General features: G+C 43.1%; 1 protein-coding gene across 9 annotated transcripts in view; it reads right to left on the minus strand.

Moving 5' to 3' along the window:
- DLG1 (discs large MAGUK scaffold protein 1) overlaps positions 1-5693 on the minus strand; it is a 148995-nt gene extending 143302 nt beyond the window's left edge. For all 9 annotated transcript variants that reach the window (XM_005527087.3, XM_088061158.1, XM_005527085.3 and 6 more), the window contains exons 1-2: positions 5601-5693; positions 5196-5327 (exon numbers count right to left, since the gene is read on the minus strand). In XM_005527087.3, the coding sequence (XP_005527144.1) occupies positions 5196-5327; positions 5601-5619 (151 nt within the window). In that variant the 5' untranslated portion in view covers positions 5620-5693. The remainder of the gene's footprint in view (positions 1-5195; positions 5328-5600) is intronic.
- Positions 5694-18261: the final 12568 nt, after the last annotated feature.

Raw genomic sequence — 18261 nt, forward strand, 5'->3', positions numbered from 1 at the left:
AGTACTTAACTACCTTTGTAAACACAACCCTAAGTCAAATTTCTGTAAAACTGACCAATTTTTGTGTATTCAAAGGAGACCAAAGCAAGCACAACCATACTTTAAGCCTTAGGAAACTTGTCCAGAAGTCACTGAACACCTCAAATTTGCAAGGATTATACTGTATGGATATTTCAGGCTCAAATATGAGTAAAGATATTGTCTCACAGAAGCTGCAGTCTGGGGGAAAAGTCACAAAAATGCAGCAAGGATAAGATTTCAATGTGAAAATAACCTATTTAGCACATGCAAAACAATTTCAGTACTATGCAATGTTACAGAAGATCCAATTCCCCCTAAACCCTCCTCTAATAAAAATATAACAATAATAAACCCCAGCAATATTGGCTATGTAACAAGATCCTCAACTTACTGTCAAGAACTTCTGGATTCTTAATGTAATGTAAATCTTATTCAGCCGAGTCTGAAAGGCATTAAGGCTTCAGTAACCTTTGAAAATGGGATGGCCCAAGCAGATTTGCAGAGTTAACTGTGTCATCATGGCCCATGCTCTATTAACTATACTGCTGAAATAAAAGTTCTAACAGGTTTCCCCAAGAGCAAGTACTTTTTGTTTCAGTTCAGAAGAGGAGCTTGTGTTTAACTGTGCTTGATTGCCAGTTCGCCAGCAAGTACAGGAAATATTCCCAAGGCAGCTAAGTGAGGAGTGAGAAGGACTGAGAAGCTCCAGAGTTGCCACTCGCAGCTGAGCTGAGACACGGCAGGCAGCAGGAATGTGGTCAGTCCACTCCAAAGTGGACCAGCTTTGAGGAGTACTGACCCAATCCACTCTACTTCAGTCTAAAATCTAGGGTTGTTTTCCTAATTTAGTTCAGAAAGCCAATATGGACAGAGATGAGAAATCTGCAGACTAAGTTTTATATTCCTAGAATTTTCAGTCCAAATCACACTGCTGAGAAACCTGAACAAAGAGCTTATTTTATGCAATCATCAGCTTTTTTCAAAATTTCCAGAGACAGGACTTACTTTTCTGGGATGCAAAAATGTATTTAACAGCATTTGCAATATGTTTTGTTCAATCAATAAGGCTCATCCAAACTATGGTTAAAAGCACCTTCATGTTTATTTTGGTTTGAAACAACTACATTTTTTTTATTCAAAATTTCCTACACTGGTTGTTTAGTGCTAGGAACAACCAGTGCATAAGCACAATATTCAAGGCAGGTCTTAATGTAAAAGGACTTTAAGTGCAACAACTGAGACTGCTTATACAATGAAATTCAACACATTGAACCTTCCCTAGTCAGACTGGCCATTTTACACTAAAAAGCCTATATATGCATAGCTACAAAATTAGATAGATAGATAGATAGATAGATAGATAGACAGACAGACAGACAGACAGACCCTGCTTTAGGCAAGAAGCCACCACAACAGCCAACTGCATTGCCAGTCTAGGTAGAGACTCTCTAGAATTCCCTTTTTCTGGCACCAGTGCACATGGAGTCAGTTCTTGTCAGGAAAATTAATGCTTCTGAAGTAGCAAACTACCTTATGTCTAGCTATAGCTGTAATATTTTTAATTTTAGAAGTCTGTTTTAATATGGTAAATCTCAACATAACACCCATTAGAAGCAGATTTTAATTAAACAAAAATGTGTATAAACAGAAGTCTGCTTCATATGTTTTTTCTCTCAGAAGCGTTACTTTTGCATGCTAGTGTTTTTCTTCCTATATTTTCAAAAAGATAAATATATCCATACCTTTTCAAGAACCTGTAGCTTCTGAAAAGGTAAAGAGTGCCTAAGCTGAGAACAGAACTCACCTGCAGAATTATCACCTCGCTATTTGATGATAAAAATCAAATACCTTACCAAAGTGAAATAAGTCTACCCTGTGATTCTATATATGGATATTTTGCTTTGGTCTCTTAATAAATTGGCTCACCAATTATCAGAATATTTGGAACACACCATTTTAAATGAAAACAAGAAATCAAAAACTAGAAAAAATACCATACATTTGTGAGCCTGTACAAAAGGAAATTGATTTAAAACTGACACTATTCTCAAGTTCATTTTAATTACGGGCCCTTGGTACTAATTTAATTAAAGTTCTAGACATTATTATACATAGCTGGTTGAAGCAGCAATGGAAAATACCACATTACGGAAGGCAGAAAATATAAAATGGGCTTTTTCAGAGACTGTTTTAAGGAGGTCACATGTGGTTACGACATTTGTTACAGATTCAAAGTTCTTACAGTTACATCACTTAAAATGTAACACTTGCAATGTTGCTCTGGTGCCACTGGCAGTTCACACTGACTAGTTATTGGTCTAATTCAAGCCACTTACAGCTGTAATTCAAGAACAAGGTCAAGCTTGTAGACTGCTGAACTAAAATTTTATTGAGAGGATTAAAAGAGAGAACATAAAAAAGGTTCAAATGAAAAATTAATGTTACTTATTCTTCAGCATCCAAATGGACATTACAAAAAAATACCCTTTCAATTTCTAAAACCTCCTTAGTTTAGAACCTTTCAATATCTAAAAACATGAAACACTGTTAAAATCTGTAGTTTTAGGAATATTTAATTTCCTCCATTATAAACCCAAAGATGTATTTCTGTGCATAATGCTATTTATTGCTTGAAAGAACAGCATTTGATTGCCAAGTCAAAAATTACACTAAAAAAGATAGATGAAATTGACAGCAGATCCTGACTACAACCTTCACAAACCTACCTACTATGGGCAAACATGTCTTGGATATAGTGCAGTAACTTGGCAGAAAAAGCAGAAAATAAATGTCTGAAGTTTGGTGGGGATTTTTTTAGTATTTTTTTATTTTAAAAAGAAAAAAAAAAAGCACCCAAACCAGAAACTTGAAGTATCACACTTTCTGGAAGAAGTATCTATAAGTGCAATAACTTGGTATAGCTGAGCCTGAAACTTGCTGTCAGAACAGCATTGGCTATTTCAGTTGGAACACATCACAACTTCCATAAAATGCACACCTCGAATTCAGCCATAAAGCAATGACCAGTGGAGAATTCCAGTTAAGTCTAACCCCCAGCACAACTGAATACTTCATCCGACCTGCTCCCAGATCTTCATGGAAGCAAGACAACAGGAGTCAGCTCAAGGTCTTCCCAGAAACTGCAGCCATCCTCTAGAACACATCCTTTCCAGGGAGTCTCCCCTCTCTTTACCCCCATCATGCAGTAATCACACCATAAAAGAAGGTGTTTCCAGGAAAACAACAGCCAGGAGCAGCAAGCCCGGAACAAGAACTCTCCTAACATATTTCCATGGAAAGCAGCAGGTTAAAGGAGAAAGACCCAAGCTGACAGCATAAAGTGCTTGGCAAGTACCAGCCTTCTGCCAGATGGTTTGGGAACATATGTATGCAATCTAATAAATAATCATACAGGGACCCAGGAAATGCAAAGTTAATGCAACATGCCCAAGAAGCACCTGCTGTGCATGCACAGATGAACTGAACTCAACAAGAACTAGGGTCCTGTGGTTGCGATGTGAAGCCTCTTACAAGTCAAGAAAATAGGCCACACAGCCCACCCAGGCAAAAACACATTCCTCCTTTCTGCTCTTGCAGAACAAAGCCAGCTGACATGAGGCTGCCTGCTCTTTCAAGTCCACCACTACTACTACTGAGTGTAGAGTTATAAACAACGCAGATTCACACATGGCTAGAAGAAACTACATCTTGCAGTTTGAATATTCAAGGCTAACAGACTGGTACCTTTTCAGTGAAAGGGATAAAAGAGAGTACTGCATGGACCTTGAAGAGTTTTAAAATAAAAAACCCTCACACATACACACACCCAGAAAAGAATAGAGAATAGAGAAAAGAATGGCAGTCAACATTGAAATTTTCTGGGTGAAAATAAAAAGTGGTGCTGTACATTAAATATTTGACACAAGATTTCAACATTCTGATCTGCCAATGAGTGAATCCATTCACACGTGTCCCACAAGGATTATGTTTAGCTCTTCATCTTGGAGTTGATTAGCATCAGCTGTGTAGTAAAAAGAAATGCAGAGTTCCTATAAGGAAAAGATTCTTTTAACTGACCTATTTTCATAACTACCCTTCATTAAGTTACATGATAAGGAAAAAAAAAAAAACCAGCACAATTACTGTCTTCTGAAAATCTACACAATATTAAATAAATGCCCCAAAAGAAAGCATTCAGCAGCAATGCATGTTTATGTTTTGCCTGCCCAGGTGCTTTCACCACAACACAGGTTTGAAGAAGCTGCAGCTTCTGTGAAGGAACATGGGCACCCTAGGATAGTAACCATGTAGTAAGTCAAGTAACAAATACAGCTACAATGTTTGCCATTAGTTCAATTCAGACACTGGTTCCTATTAAAAGACAAGGATGCGGAACAAATTTTTTTCTTGAGGGTAAGCTAACATTAGCTATCGTAAAGATAGCGACAATCCATCAAGGAGAAACCACTTCTCACTGTTTCTCTGCAGAAGTTTCCAAATAAAGACAGGATTCTGCAAGTTCTGTTTGTGCTCAGGGGTTTTTTTCCAAATAGACCAGCAGGAAATTCAAAATTACATGCAAGTGCTTCTAAGAACTTATGGGAACATATTAAGCGCTATAAGGACTGTAAACTGAGAATTAATAGTGTTTTCACTATACTTTAGTATGCAACAAAGGAGAAGAGATGATTGTAGTACTCCCTGAAGCATTAGGGATTTCTTGTCATTTACTTTTAGGTTAAATTTCCACTTCAGTTATACACTTTGTGATTTTTTAGACTCTTCAACAGGAATTGTCTAATTCATTAGACTAAAAACATTTCAATTCATTCACTAACTTGCAACATACAGACAGAAAAAAGCCTTACCCTCACTAGAAATTTACCAGATGAACACAGATGCATGGAGAAACAATCTAAAGAAATCTAGGATAGCGTGTCACAGAACTAAAAACTATTCCAGTTTTAAGCAGTTTGGACCAGTTAAAAGCCCGAAACAAAGAAAGTACGTGTAACAAGTGAACTGTTGATCTGTAACAACACGTGTGTTACTATGCAAAACAAAAACACAACGACAAGAAGCACATGGCTTCTAACTTACTCTTAACACCACAAGTGACAGCATCAGCAAGAACCGACCAGCTTGCGCACAAACTGAAAGAAGCCAACCTTTACCTATCAAAGCCTGGAAAAGGTTACTTTGGAAGATGCTGATGACACGCTCGATGGAGTTCCGCAGCTGCCGGTCCTCCGCTTGGCTCAGCTTGGAGCGGTATTCCTCCAGGAGGCGCAGGGCTCGCTGGGTATCTGCAAGCAGAGACCAGACACACGACTGACCGGGTCGGACCGGGCAGGAGCACCGGCGATGCAACAAGCCCCCGCGGCCGGGACCGCCCGGGCTCGGCGCGGCGGCTCCTTTGTTCGCAGCCGGGAGAGCGCGGCCGGGACGGTGCCCTCGGCGCGCTCGCAACGCCCGAAGCCCCGCGGCTCCCGGCGGCCGCCCCCCCCCGCCCGTCCCGCCGCGGCAGAGGCTGCCAGCCGGCGGCTCCGGCGGCCGCGGCCCGGGCACTCGGCGCTCACCTTGCTTCCTGACGGGCATCGCGCCCCGCGCCCCCCGCCCGGGGCTGCCCCGGGGCTCCGCCGCGCGCACTTGGAGCGCGGCCCGGGGCGGCGCGGGAGGCGGCGCCCCCTGCCGGCCGGGCGCGGGGGGCCGGCGCCCGCCCCGCCTGACCGACCCCGCCGCCCGGCGAGCGCGCGGCCCCGCGCGGGGCCCCCGCCGGCGCCGCCGCGGCGCCTCGGCGCGACGCGGGAGGAGCCGGGCTGAGCCGGGCCGAGCCGCGCCGGGCCGGGCCGGGCCGGGCGGGACGGCGCGGTGCAGGCGGCGGGCCGGGACGGGCAGGGCTGGGGCGCTCCCGCCGCCTCCCGCCCGCACTGCTCGGAAATTCCAAACTTTCCAGCCAAAATGGCGGCCTGGAGGCTGGGGGAGCGCACCCCCCCCACGTGACCGGGCCCGGCGGGCGCCCAATCAGGGCCCGGCGCGGGGCCGGTACCTTGGCGGCGGGCGGGGGAGGAGGCAGGTGAGCGCTCCCCCGCCCTAAAGGGGCCGCCCCGCCCCGCCCCGCCGCGCCCGGCCCGCGGGAGCCCGCAGCAGCGCCCGGCGCCGCGGGACGGACACCGGGAACGCAGAGACAACGCGATGGGAGCCAGCCCCCGGCGGGACCCGCCCCGAGCGTCCCCGCAGCTGATCGCCGCCGCCGTCCCCGGGGCGCAGCCCCGGGTGGTGCCCGGCGTGGGCTGCGGGAGGGCGGGACAGCTCCAGGTGTGCGCCGGGTACCTGCGGCATCTCTCGTCCCTCTTCAGCTGCGGGACGTTCTGGGCAGCACGCACCAAAGGACTGTGATGGTGCTGGGGAGTGCCGGGCACGGACCGGCTCCGGCGGCGAGGGAGCCCAGGCAGAGCCGAGCAGGCTGCGGAGAGCCCGGAGCCGGGTTACGTGACGGGAGGTCAAGGGACAGACAGGAGGACAAAGATATCTCACAGACCTTGCCGGCCTCCACAAAAAGTAATACACGGAGCACTGGCACCCACCTGTTGCTGGGTTTTTTTCCTTCAGTCATCTTGGTGAAGACCAGGATGAGGAGGGAGGACTCGAATAAAGATAAAGAAATAGCTTTGCTGCAGTTAACAGAGGACATAAGGTCGGCATAAAGACATGATGGGAGAAAACATGAAAAGTTTTGCGTCCTGGAAAGTGTAAGAAATGGGTTGTATAGGCTGACATCGGGGACTGGTCAGAATCATGATAGTTACTTTCTCAAATGGCATGGAAATGGTAAGGAGTTGCTTTCAAAGGCAAAACAGCTTGCTTTTTTGCAAGATGACGAAGAGGTGACAGAGTATAGAAATGGGTGCCTTAGATAGAAACGTGTGACCTAAATGGTCTTTGCAGCATATTCTATATACCCATTAACAGGAAATGTATATTAGAGCTGGTGGACACAGGGGTAACTCTTGTTTTGAGAGGGAATGTATACTTATGTCTCAATCAGATGAACAGTCAGCCAGAGACTCTGATCTTATACGCTTCAAACCCTGTATGTATACACGTATGAGAGGCAGAAAGACACTTGGAAGTTCAAGGCAAATACTGCTGATGTGACTTTTTTTTAATCCAAGTTCACATTTCCCTTTACACTTTTTAGATTTAAGCACAACTTAAAATGATCAAGAACTTATCCAAAGAGCCCAAAAAGAGCCTCCCGGGAAACTCTCACAGATCTGAAATCTAAAAATCAGAACTAGATTACTCTTTGGCAAAGACCTAATCTTAAGGAAACATGCTGTGACTGATCTAACCCAGATCTAGAAAAGGCCTCACTCTTTTGCCTCCCCAAATGTTTTGTTCTTCCCTCTTCCTATGTTTTGTTTCTTTGATTTGTGCCAGGATTTTCTCCTCCTCCCATAGCTACGTACTGTGAAAGTGTTCACAAATCTCATTGAAGCAAGCAGAACATACATTTACTGCTGACACACACTGCCCATTTTCTTCCTTTCTAGTTGTATTTTCATATCTCAGAATTTTGGCACCAGCTGCTACCAGTTCAGATATTTTGAAATGAAAGCAGGCTAAGAAGGGACATTGGCAGAAACCTCCATCATCTGGTCTCATCAGTTTTAAGTGTTTACAACAGCAATAAATGTGCTGTAAAGGGGCAATAGTCTTCTTGATGTCAGAGGAATATGTATACAGGAGAGGAAGAACAATCTAAATTTAGTGAGCAGAAAGGAGACATCTGCAGCATTTAGGCTAGTTCTGCTGACTGACATAAATGTATTATTACAAAACAAAAAAAAATATTTTTTTTCCTTTTACAATTAAAGGAAAGGAACCACCATAAAGAAACTACTTTTTCATACACAGTATTTGATGTTTCCAAGTCTTTTTTATTTTAAATAAGAGATAATCCCATTACGTACGGTCACTGTGCTGGGGATAGAGAAATAATCCCATATATAACACCCTGAGACAGCATTTCTCACTTGTTACTAATGCTCTGGGAAAAAAAAAAAAAAAGAAAACATCAAAGAAGGGGTCAGGATGATGGATCAGCAAGTCAGGAAGCAATTAGGTGAGCCTTATTGTACCTCAGAGAATGATGTTGGTTCCTGGCACTTCTGTTTTTGTTCTAGGAGTGTATTTGCTGATTGAAAGCCGTTGAACAAGAAAGCACAATATTAAACTTCAGTATGAAAAATGGGCTTGAAATTCCAGCACATATAGAAAATATCCCATGAATGGCAAATGACATTTTTACTAGCAACACTGCAGCTAGAGCCAGTGCTGCAAAACTGTCCTGTATCACACATCATCTTTTTCAGGCTCCAGCTTTCAGGAAATTGTGTAGGTCCCTTAGAGGAGGGGAAAGCTGAGTGTGAACCAGAGCATCATTTGTGCCACAACTTTAGCAATATCATTTAAATCAAACCACTACAGTCAGCATACAGAAAAGCTTGTACTTGAGTTGTGACTGGAGTGGTCAGTAGAGAAGTCAGCATTATGCTGTGCTTAACATGCTCTGGCTGTGCTCCAAAATGACCCTTGGCACAGGAACTCCAGCACAATTATACAAAGCAGCAGCCCATTGCCACTGTAGTCCTCAAATGCATCTGAGAATGTGACCAATGGCCTTTTCTCGCTGCCCTCAGATTTCCCCTTTAAAATCCCTTCTTTTGCAGCTGCTGCCAGGAGCGTGCGTGGGATGTTCTGCCTGGGACGGTCCCTGGCAGGGGCGGGCAGCTTGCTACAGCACATGTACTGCTTGGGGAGGGGGGTGTGATACAGGACCAGGCAGCTTTAGGCAGCAGGGAGGCCAGGACAGCACAAGCCTTTTTCCCTGGAAAACCTTCTGTAACAGCCACCTGATCCTAGCCCATGCCATTTGTACTTGGGGAAAAGGCAGCCCTGTGTCAGAGCCTAATAGTCCCAGATTCATAAATTGTAGTGGAACAGAGATGTTTTCCCACTTTGTGAAACTATGCCAGAGCTTGATGGCAGCTGCCTTCTCTGGCAAGTGATCACAGTAGTGAGCCCTGCCGCAGATTTGTACCTGATCCTACACCAGCTCCTCCTCCTCAAAGCAGTCCAGCTGCCGCTTCAAAAATGGCTCTTTCTGCTTTAGAAACATCACCTGGTCAACTGGCACCACACCACAGGGAACACGAATGCTGTCAGGCTTCTTATGTTTTGAGGCAGTCACACTTTGGCCACAGGCAGGGCAGCAGGGCATGGAGGGGTCTGGTTTCATGCCAGCTACCTGTTGAACCCCTTAAGTACCACTGGAGCCAGCTGACAATGTAGACTTCTCAGACTTGGAATGGCAGTGGATGTGTTGCATCTGGTGTCCCACACGGTAACTGGAGAGATATAATGAACTCAGAACAGGAGACTTCAAAAAACATTCCCTACTTCCACACATAATGTCAATCAACACAAGAACACCAAGGAAAAAGGGACTGCAGACATCATCATGTGGCAAAAATTTACAGTTATTAGTACAGTCAGAAAAGATATAGTAGTTACAAGCTGAGACAAACTCCATTACAACAGAAGGTGGGACAGATTAAATAAATACAGGTACACCTGTTCATAATTAAAGATGGACACTGGTATGTAAGGTGGAATATTTCTAGAATAATATAATTATAATATTAATTTCAGTAAAAAGAAATGCTGATCATTGAAGAATAATGAGTAAAACTCAAGACTTTTTTTTTGTTGGGCTTACTAATGAAAGAAAACACAAGAGCAATAAAATTGGTGCTCTCTTAATTGTCAGATTTAGTGTCCAAAGTCATCATATAGTACTAGCAGTCACCATACAAAGCAGATGATATACCTTATTCATTCAGAACTGGGAGCTGATGCTCATGGAAGGATCTCTGACAGCTGCAGAAAAGCTTTCACTTCCCTGCAGACTAGGTGCAATGCTTCACAGCTAACTGGGGGAGCAATGAAACTAATGAAGCCTCATTTCCCCTGCCTAACAAGGAATGAAGCCTGAGTGAAGTTAGTGAGTTCATTAAGCCTCCATTCATCTGGATTCTCTGATGTCTGATAAGTTTGGACTGTGTGCCACAGCCTTACCTTCCAGGAGCCGTCTTTTCAGAAGAGCACCTTTTCGTTATCATCTGTAATTTTGTGGGTTATAAGAGATGCAAACAACTTCTTGTAGAAGCATTCTACTTGAATCAAAACATGGAATGGTAACGAGTCTTGTTTTCCCTGTAAAAGCTATTATACATGGAAAATTTCTATGAGGCCACTTAAGACTGAAGGTACTCTTTCCAACACAGTCTGCAGTTACTCTGTCACACAACCAAATGAGTCACGTGCCTGTCATAGATACCACAAACAGCTGAAATACCATATCCCTTTTTTCTATCATCTTCACTCTTGTGGGTAAAATAAGTTGCTGCCTATTACATGGGGAAGGATCTTATCTTCAGGTGTTAAAATCAAAGTTTTATTTTAAAAAAACACAGTTCAGCAAATTTGATTAAGCCTGCTTAATGGAATTCTTATGGGATCCTCTTACACATCTCTGCTTATTTAATAATTTTTTTTTTTAATACAGAGAAGATGGTTTCCCCAGTAATACAATCTTCATAATTTTAATTTGTGAACTGTATATCCAGTTTGTCCTCATAACTGAAACTTGTCTTAGGTTAATTGGATCTCCATCAGAATACAAGGATGTCTTTATTCTTAGCATTAGAGAGTCCAGCTGGGCATGGCTAGTAGATGAATATGTTCCTGTTTACAGGGAGAGTAAGAGAAAACTGGATTTATTTTTGTCTAAAAGACTATTTTTTCCCCTGTCATTGTGCAGTTTGTGAGTGCTGAAGTTGTTTGAGTTCTTGTTCAATTAGGGATTTTATGCCATGTGTATATAGCAAACTCGTCTCTCTTTTTTTGTTGTAATAAGATTTATCTATTGGGTTTGGGACAGTTCCCAATCCTACAAAAGAGTTTTACTACTCCAGCAAACTCAGGAACTAGAGCATTATAAGAAACATGAGACTTCTACTGCCTTATTTAGAATGTTTTATTTAAATATATGTACCTAATGTATAGAAGAGTGCAATTGCAATTTTTATAAACAATTAAAATTCAGTGCTAATGCTCCAACATCTTCTGGAAGGCTGAAAAACATCAAAAACAAAAGCATACAACACAATACTAATTATAATTGTTAACAATTACTGCCAATATGACAGGCATAAACCTAGACCATCTTCCTCCACACTTTCTATAATCAGGGCTGTGTTATATAATATCAGCTTAACAGCTTCTTAGTTGACTTCCTGATGTAAAGATAAACATCATTATATAACCTGCCTATTTTAACTTTCCCAGTCAAATTAAGCAGAGAGGTTGGTGTGTTGTATGAAGTGAGTTTGTATGTGTGAAAACCTGATGCAAGAAATAAACCTTCAAAGAGCGCATTAGAGGCTCTTGAGCAGTGTTTTCCTGGGAGGAAGGCAGCAGTCGCTGTGGGATTTGCCTGACCAAATGCTAAGGAGAGTGTTTAGAAAGGAAATTTGTGGATTTTTGTATGATCACATTACCCAATTAAAACAACAACTACTAAAAATAAGTTAAACACTTCATATCGTATGAAAATGTAACAAATCCCCCCAAAATAGCAAGGGACTCTAGCTCAGACAAAGCACAAGAAAACCTCACTGTGGGATTCAGACACAGGCTATGTAAAGCCTAAGCACCTTCTCCCAGAAAGGGCAGAAGACACTCTTAGTCTTTGGAAATAGAGTAAATAACATGGAAGTGCTGTTTCTTATATTTCTGTGGCACAGTCTCCAGCATGCCTTGAAACAGAGCTACTGTCCATGGCTTGGATTACTCTGCTGATTTTTACCAGCCCTGGAGAACAGAAACCGGGGTGCCTGAACCACGGGATTCAGCAGCACAGCAAAATGACATCACAGCATATCACATCAAGACACTTTTGTTTTCCTAACCCAACAATGTAGTATTTGTAGCAAAAGCATGGGGTTGTGCCCAGCCTTATGCCTCTTGCACAAGGGTGAGAGATACATGCTCTGTTACCACCACATTGTCCATCGTGTGCACCTGAAAAGACAAAAAGTCTTTGTCTTCTGGAATTACAGACACGTGTACCTAGATTAGGTGAGTGGGAAAAACAGAAAGGGAGCTTGGTAGTGACTTTTTTAGGAATCAAAATCATACTTGTCAGAAGGTACCTAGTTTCAAAGCTGTCACTCTCCAAATAAACTGTTTTGTTGCAATGTATTAAGACGTTCTACTTCACACCAAACACTGTTTCTGAACATTGCAGAAACACATAAGAGCATGTGGAGCTCTTATAGTAGCCCCTCTCTCTCCTGAAATGTCAGCTAAACTTGTTTAAAATTCCTTCTTCCTGTGCTAACACCTACCATTTAAGCTCATCCCATAACTGGGGAAAGGCACATTTGAGGACAATTAGCAGACTGCTGGCATGTCCTTTACAAAACGTGTCTCCAGCTGTAGCGTTGTTCCTGTTACTGCCTACGAGCTGGACTATGGGTACACAGGGCCCAAGCTTCCCTTCTCCTGCCCTGCCATACTCCCTGCTCCTTGAGATTGTGGAAATTTTCTGCAGAGACCACTTGAGAGGAGGATCTACTGGAGTCAGCATAAATTTACCCTCCTGGCTCACTGGTGGTGAGCAGGTAATTGAATTATCAGGCACACCTTCCCTTTAATGGGTTTTTTTCCTCCTTGTTTGTGTAGAGGCTTTGGGAGGATAAAAGCAGGTATGTACCACAGATATGTGAAAGAAAAGAGGGGTGTTAAAATGGAATGCAGCTGGATAATTAAAGAAAAAAAAATAGTCTTGTTTAGAATTTTATGAATAATTAAAGGGAGAGGCTGCCAGTGACTGAAGGCGAGGGGTGAGTCTTCCAGTGTCCCACGGAACATCTGCAGAGCTGAAATAGTGAAGAAACTGCCAAACAGTCCGGCTTGCAGGGATCTACTGATAAAGAGGACCTAGGGGCTGCAGGAATTGCCCACAGATAATGCATCCTGCCCTTCACTCTAGGGGTGAGCATTCAGTGGTGCTGAGATCCTGCAGCGTCCACACAGCTTTTCTGTTATATGTTGATATGTGTTTAGGTGCAGAAAATCCTTGCAAACTTGTCCATTTTTTCACAAAAGGCCTCAGCAGAGGGCCTTCATGTGGGTTTTGTAAAAACCACTCTTTAAATCCTAGTGGTATTGTGCCTACTCTTAGTGACTTTAAAAGAAGTTATCAAAGTCCTGTTACTGACTCACAAGCAGATTCTTGTTTGTCCTTTCTGTAAATCCTCTGTTATAGATAACTCATTTAAGCTTTGTTGCTTCTGTATCACTTATCTTGCCCCAATTTCTTGATCAAACACTGTTGCAAGTTGAAATCAATGAAAATTTTAACATTTCTGGTTGTAAGTTCCCAAAGAGCTTATACTAGATTCCCAGAATCGGAACTACTTCTGAATACACTGACCTAAGCATTCTGCTGCTGTTGGCAAAGCTGCATGGACAGTTACTTTCTCCAGATGGGTCCAGCTAGATGCTGCAGAAAGCTACAGGGAAGCTGGCTGCAACAATCAAACATGTACACTCAGAGACAACATGTAAGCCTACTTACTATTGACATTCCAGTGCTTCTATTCCTTTCATTTGCTTTTGGTCCTCAAAATACAGCATTTCTGGAAGTAAACCATCAACCTTCCTTGTTTCTGGATTCTCATTACTGTGGGAAAAAAATCTTCCACTTACCACAACTATGATTTTTGCAAGGTAAAAAGTGATATCACTAGAGGCTGTGCCATATTCCTTCTCAGAACTGTGCTACTGCAACAGAAGAGAGCGTTGAGTAACGAGTTTGTCCAATACCAAGACTGACTCATAAGGACAAGAAAAGTTGGAAGACAGGTGTATGCTTGCAATTCTTGTCCCATTTTCCTGGTAATTTGGAAATGTGGCCAAATAAAACATTAACTTGATGGTGTGCAGGCCTCTGTCCAGGAATGGTTTGCATTTCTGTATTTGCTTAATGCTGAAATCGGCAAAGTTAAATTCTTTAAATGGATGCAGAGACTATGTAGACTAAGAGGTAAAATATTTTCCTTTTTTTTTTCCATCAGTAAATATTTTATACTTCACAGAGACAAGCTTATAGAGGAAGCATGGGTGACATGAAAAGCTACAACAAAAAGAAATGCTGTGAAGTTGGAATAGTGTAGAGATCAAAGTCATACCAGGCAGGGGAGAGAAGCAAGAAACAAAAACAGTCAACAAAGGGTGACTGTGAGCCCTTCTAAGGCCTTGAAAGGGGAAGATAATTGGCAGGGGCCTCAGGAGCAAGATTTACAGCAGGTAGGGTCATACGAGTGGTCCTGCACAAAACACTAGTGAGACCTCACCTAGAGTTTTGCATAACCATGGCCATCTGTGTTCACCTAAGGTGAATTTGCAGTAGAAGGTGGCAGAGCAGGAAATCTGGGATTTCCAGAGTGGATGAAGTCACAGGGTACCCTCAGGTCAGTAAGGCTATTGAGCAAAAAAGAGCAGAGGTCCCCCAGAAAGCTTCCTGGGACAGGAGCAGTGAGGTTTGGAGCTGCTTCCAACTAGAAAAGTGAAGACGAGTCACTGAGCTGATTTCAAGATGAGACTTGATGCAGTCACACAACACTATAGACTGAACACAGTAAAATGTTCCTCTCTAAGCACATGGTGTCCTTTCATTTCCATCTCCTGGAGGCCTGGTGCCTTTTACCTCAGGTACTCACAGACTAGACCATGTATTTTAATAGAAAAGTTGATTTCACAACCAGATTTGGGCTGCATACATTGAATTTTTTCTATATTGAAGAAAAATGATGTACAAAGGTTTAGATTTTGGGTTTGCTTAATTGCAGCACATTTCTTTTCATACAGAGTTTCTCTTGGGCCTTTATTCTTGACACCTGGGGTCCTCTGGTAGGTGGTTTGGACAGTGTTGTAGTGTACAGCAGCTTCAAGACAACTTGTTGAAAGTCAGGGGTCTGATTCTGATTGCTGAGGAAATCTCCAGCATAGTAAAATACTAGATAAGCTCCTCCAAGGTGAGTGGGAGGGGACAGGATAAAGCCTCTGACAGGTTTGGGTTTGGTTTTTTACTGCTTTATATTTAATCTTATCAAGGATGGAACAGAAATCAGCTGCTGATAGAGAATAGTGTTCTGCTTACCAAAGCTGCACTGAATTTACATTTCTGCTTTAGGATAGCTGAGAAATTCCAGACCTGTGCACTAAGGGTAGGCTTAAGAGAACTCAGTCCACCATCACTGGTCTGGATTCAAGGGCGACTTCTCAGCCTTCCTAAACAGAAACAGCTCAGTATTTTCACAGATCTTCTGACATCATGCAGATGTAGAGCATGCCTCCTATTTCAGAATCTCACTAAGGATTTATTCAATTATTAATTAAAATCTCATTTGGTTATGATTATTACATGCTGCAGGAAACATCCAGTTTCATTGCAAACAGTTCATTTAAACTCTCTGAAGACATTCCATCATGGAAAACAAAACTAGCTGTCCAAAGAAAAAAAACCTTATCATTATGTATGGCACTACATTACAATTCAGAAGGGATTATCTCTGTTTCTACTCCCTTTAACAATACGATGAAACATGCTGGCTGTGTTAATTATTGTTTGCTGAGGCTATTTATGCAGGGTACAACTTCAGTGTAGTTCCAGTGAATTTCTGATGCATCTTTGCCTCTGCGGATTTTATTTTTGTCTGCTTTAGCTAAATGTAACTAAAAATGAAAATTTTGTGGCTAGTCTCTGCAGAGCAAGCCACATGCTCATATTTACATCAGAAGCAGCTCATACTTTCAAGCAATTAGCAATTGAGGTGTGCTAATTTTTCTATCTGTGGCTAGAATTAGCTGCTAGATACCCATCGTGTTTGTTTTATATATAGGCCTACAGAACTAAAACCATCAAAGCAATGTTGCATGAGTATAAAGCAACCTCGGCTCTCACTTGATTCCTTGTGTGAACTTCTTGGAGGTTCTGCAATTAGTCAGGAAGAGCTCAGTTCTGCTGCTCCCCTGCTCCTCACTGCCCAGACCTCCCAGCACTGTGCTGTCCTTGCTGGGCCACAGCAGACCCAGCCCTCAGCCCTTACTGGCCCACAGTGCTTCAGAAATGTCACTACCCAAGCAGGAGAGTAAGAAGCTCTACGGTCTAGCCCTGCAGTAAGTTTAATTTTTCCGCACAATACAAATGCTTGCTGCTTTTTTTACATTTTGCAGCAGGTTATTTCTGTAAACTCTTTGGATGGGTTGAAAGTACTTTTGAAAATGTGGAAAACATAACACTCCCCTGCAGGTTTTACCATCCCACACATGGACAGACTCCATTTCATTGCTGGTGGCTGCAGGAGAAAGCAGACTTCAGGCCCAGGCAGCCAGAGTCCAACGCCTCACAAAAGTATCTCTGCTAAAGCCAGGAAATCACTCCACAATCACCACAGAGCAAAATCATCAGCCTTGGTCCATGACAGTTTCAGCAGTGATATATATATATATTGAAAGCAGGATATTGGTTTATTTTCAGACCCCTGAATTGGGTCATTTTACATTTTACAGACCCCTAAAATCTTTTCAATATCTGTGCAGACCTGGGGAGTTATCTCTAGGCTCATTAAACAGTAGGTCTGGTTTCTCAGTGCACTTTTACCATATAAAAGATTTACAAAAGCAGCACATCCTACAGAGATCCACAGACCATTTGGGGAACACCACTCAGCTAGAAGGAAAGATGAGGAGACATTGGGGAAGTGCAAATTAATCCCTGCTAGTCTGCTGATGGAGTACCACAAGCCAGCAGGGATCCAGGGTGCCCAGCCTTATCATTTCTATCTCAAGCTCTCTGCTCCTGGTGGCCTCTTCATCCTGGAAAACTGTAAGGAGACACCACCATTCCCTAGGAGTTACTGAGAGGCTCAGCTGGAGACGAAGCTCCCCTAAATAGCCAAGATCAGTTAAGCTCTCTCTGCCTGAACAAGAGGCAGCTTCAGCAGTGCCCCTGAGGAATGGGAACAGCTGGGGCAGGGCTGCAGGTAGCGATGTGCTGTGTACAGAGAGCTGTCCCCGGGGCTGACAGGGCAGCAGGGGCCCTTGGGATCTGCCAGAGGCTTCCTGGGACACAGGCATCCACAAGAGCATTCCTTTTGCTGTAAGCAGTAGCAGACTGCCAGAAACAACCTCTAAACTTTCTTCTTCTCACTAAGGAGTACATTACGTGGGCTTAGATCTGTTATACCGATCCCTCCAGCAGCACTTGTGGAACAAGCCTTCCTAAAAACAACCCCTCAGCTTGTTTCTGTTGCTTGTGCAAAAGCGTACATGCAGATAGGAAATTTTATCTCTACTTATTCGACTTCTTATTCCTCCTCCTATTAGCTAGCACGTTGCTGCCAGGATTCCAAGCAGCTGCCTATTCGGTGGTGAGCTTCCATCTGCAGGCAGAGCAGCTCCCCAGCAGTGCTGTGTCAGGGGTTCAGCACCCCAGAACCCTCTGCACTCAAGTGGCTTCCAGTGAAGCCTTCTCTTGAAACTCTCCTGTCCTCTCATGTTCCTTTAGCTCTGCTCTTCACACTCCTGATCTATTTCCATGGAACATACCTTGTACGTTCTGCACACATACACGTGTGTGTGTACACATGCTGCATGTACTATATCCCAGCATATCTATACCTTGTAGCTCACTGAAATAATAATAGTATTTAAATTAAATTAAATTTAATAGTATTAAATTTTACCAATATTGTTCGACTGAACACTACACAGCATGTTATCCTGGTTTACTATCACATTTTGAAGATACCATGGGTCTGTTGGTTGGGGTTCTTTTGTTATCCTGCAAAGTGAATTTTTTTAAACAGGACCAGTCAGAATGAAGGGTGAGAGGGGTGTAAATTAGCAATGCTTCTGTGTGCTCATTTGCAGATTTCCAGGTCATGCATGCTACTCAACAGTACAGAAACAGTAGGAACGTCCCTGCCTGCACTGAGCAGCATTTTGGGTGGGTGAATAAAGCAGCACACTCTCTCACAGAGCGTGAGGTACCTAATTGTTTGCTCTAATTAACATTACTGGCAATTTTACTAAGCTAAACTA

The sequence above is a fragment of the Pseudopodoces humilis genome, chromosome 11 (genome assembly GCF_049639895.1).
Source record: "Pseudopodoces humilis isolate 2021_Gansu_Grassland_sample_001 chromosome 11, ASM4963989v1, whole genome shotgun sequence".
Taxonomy (NCBI): Eukaryota; Metazoa; Chordata; class Aves; order Passeriformes; family Paridae; genus Pseudopodoces; species Pseudopodoces humilis.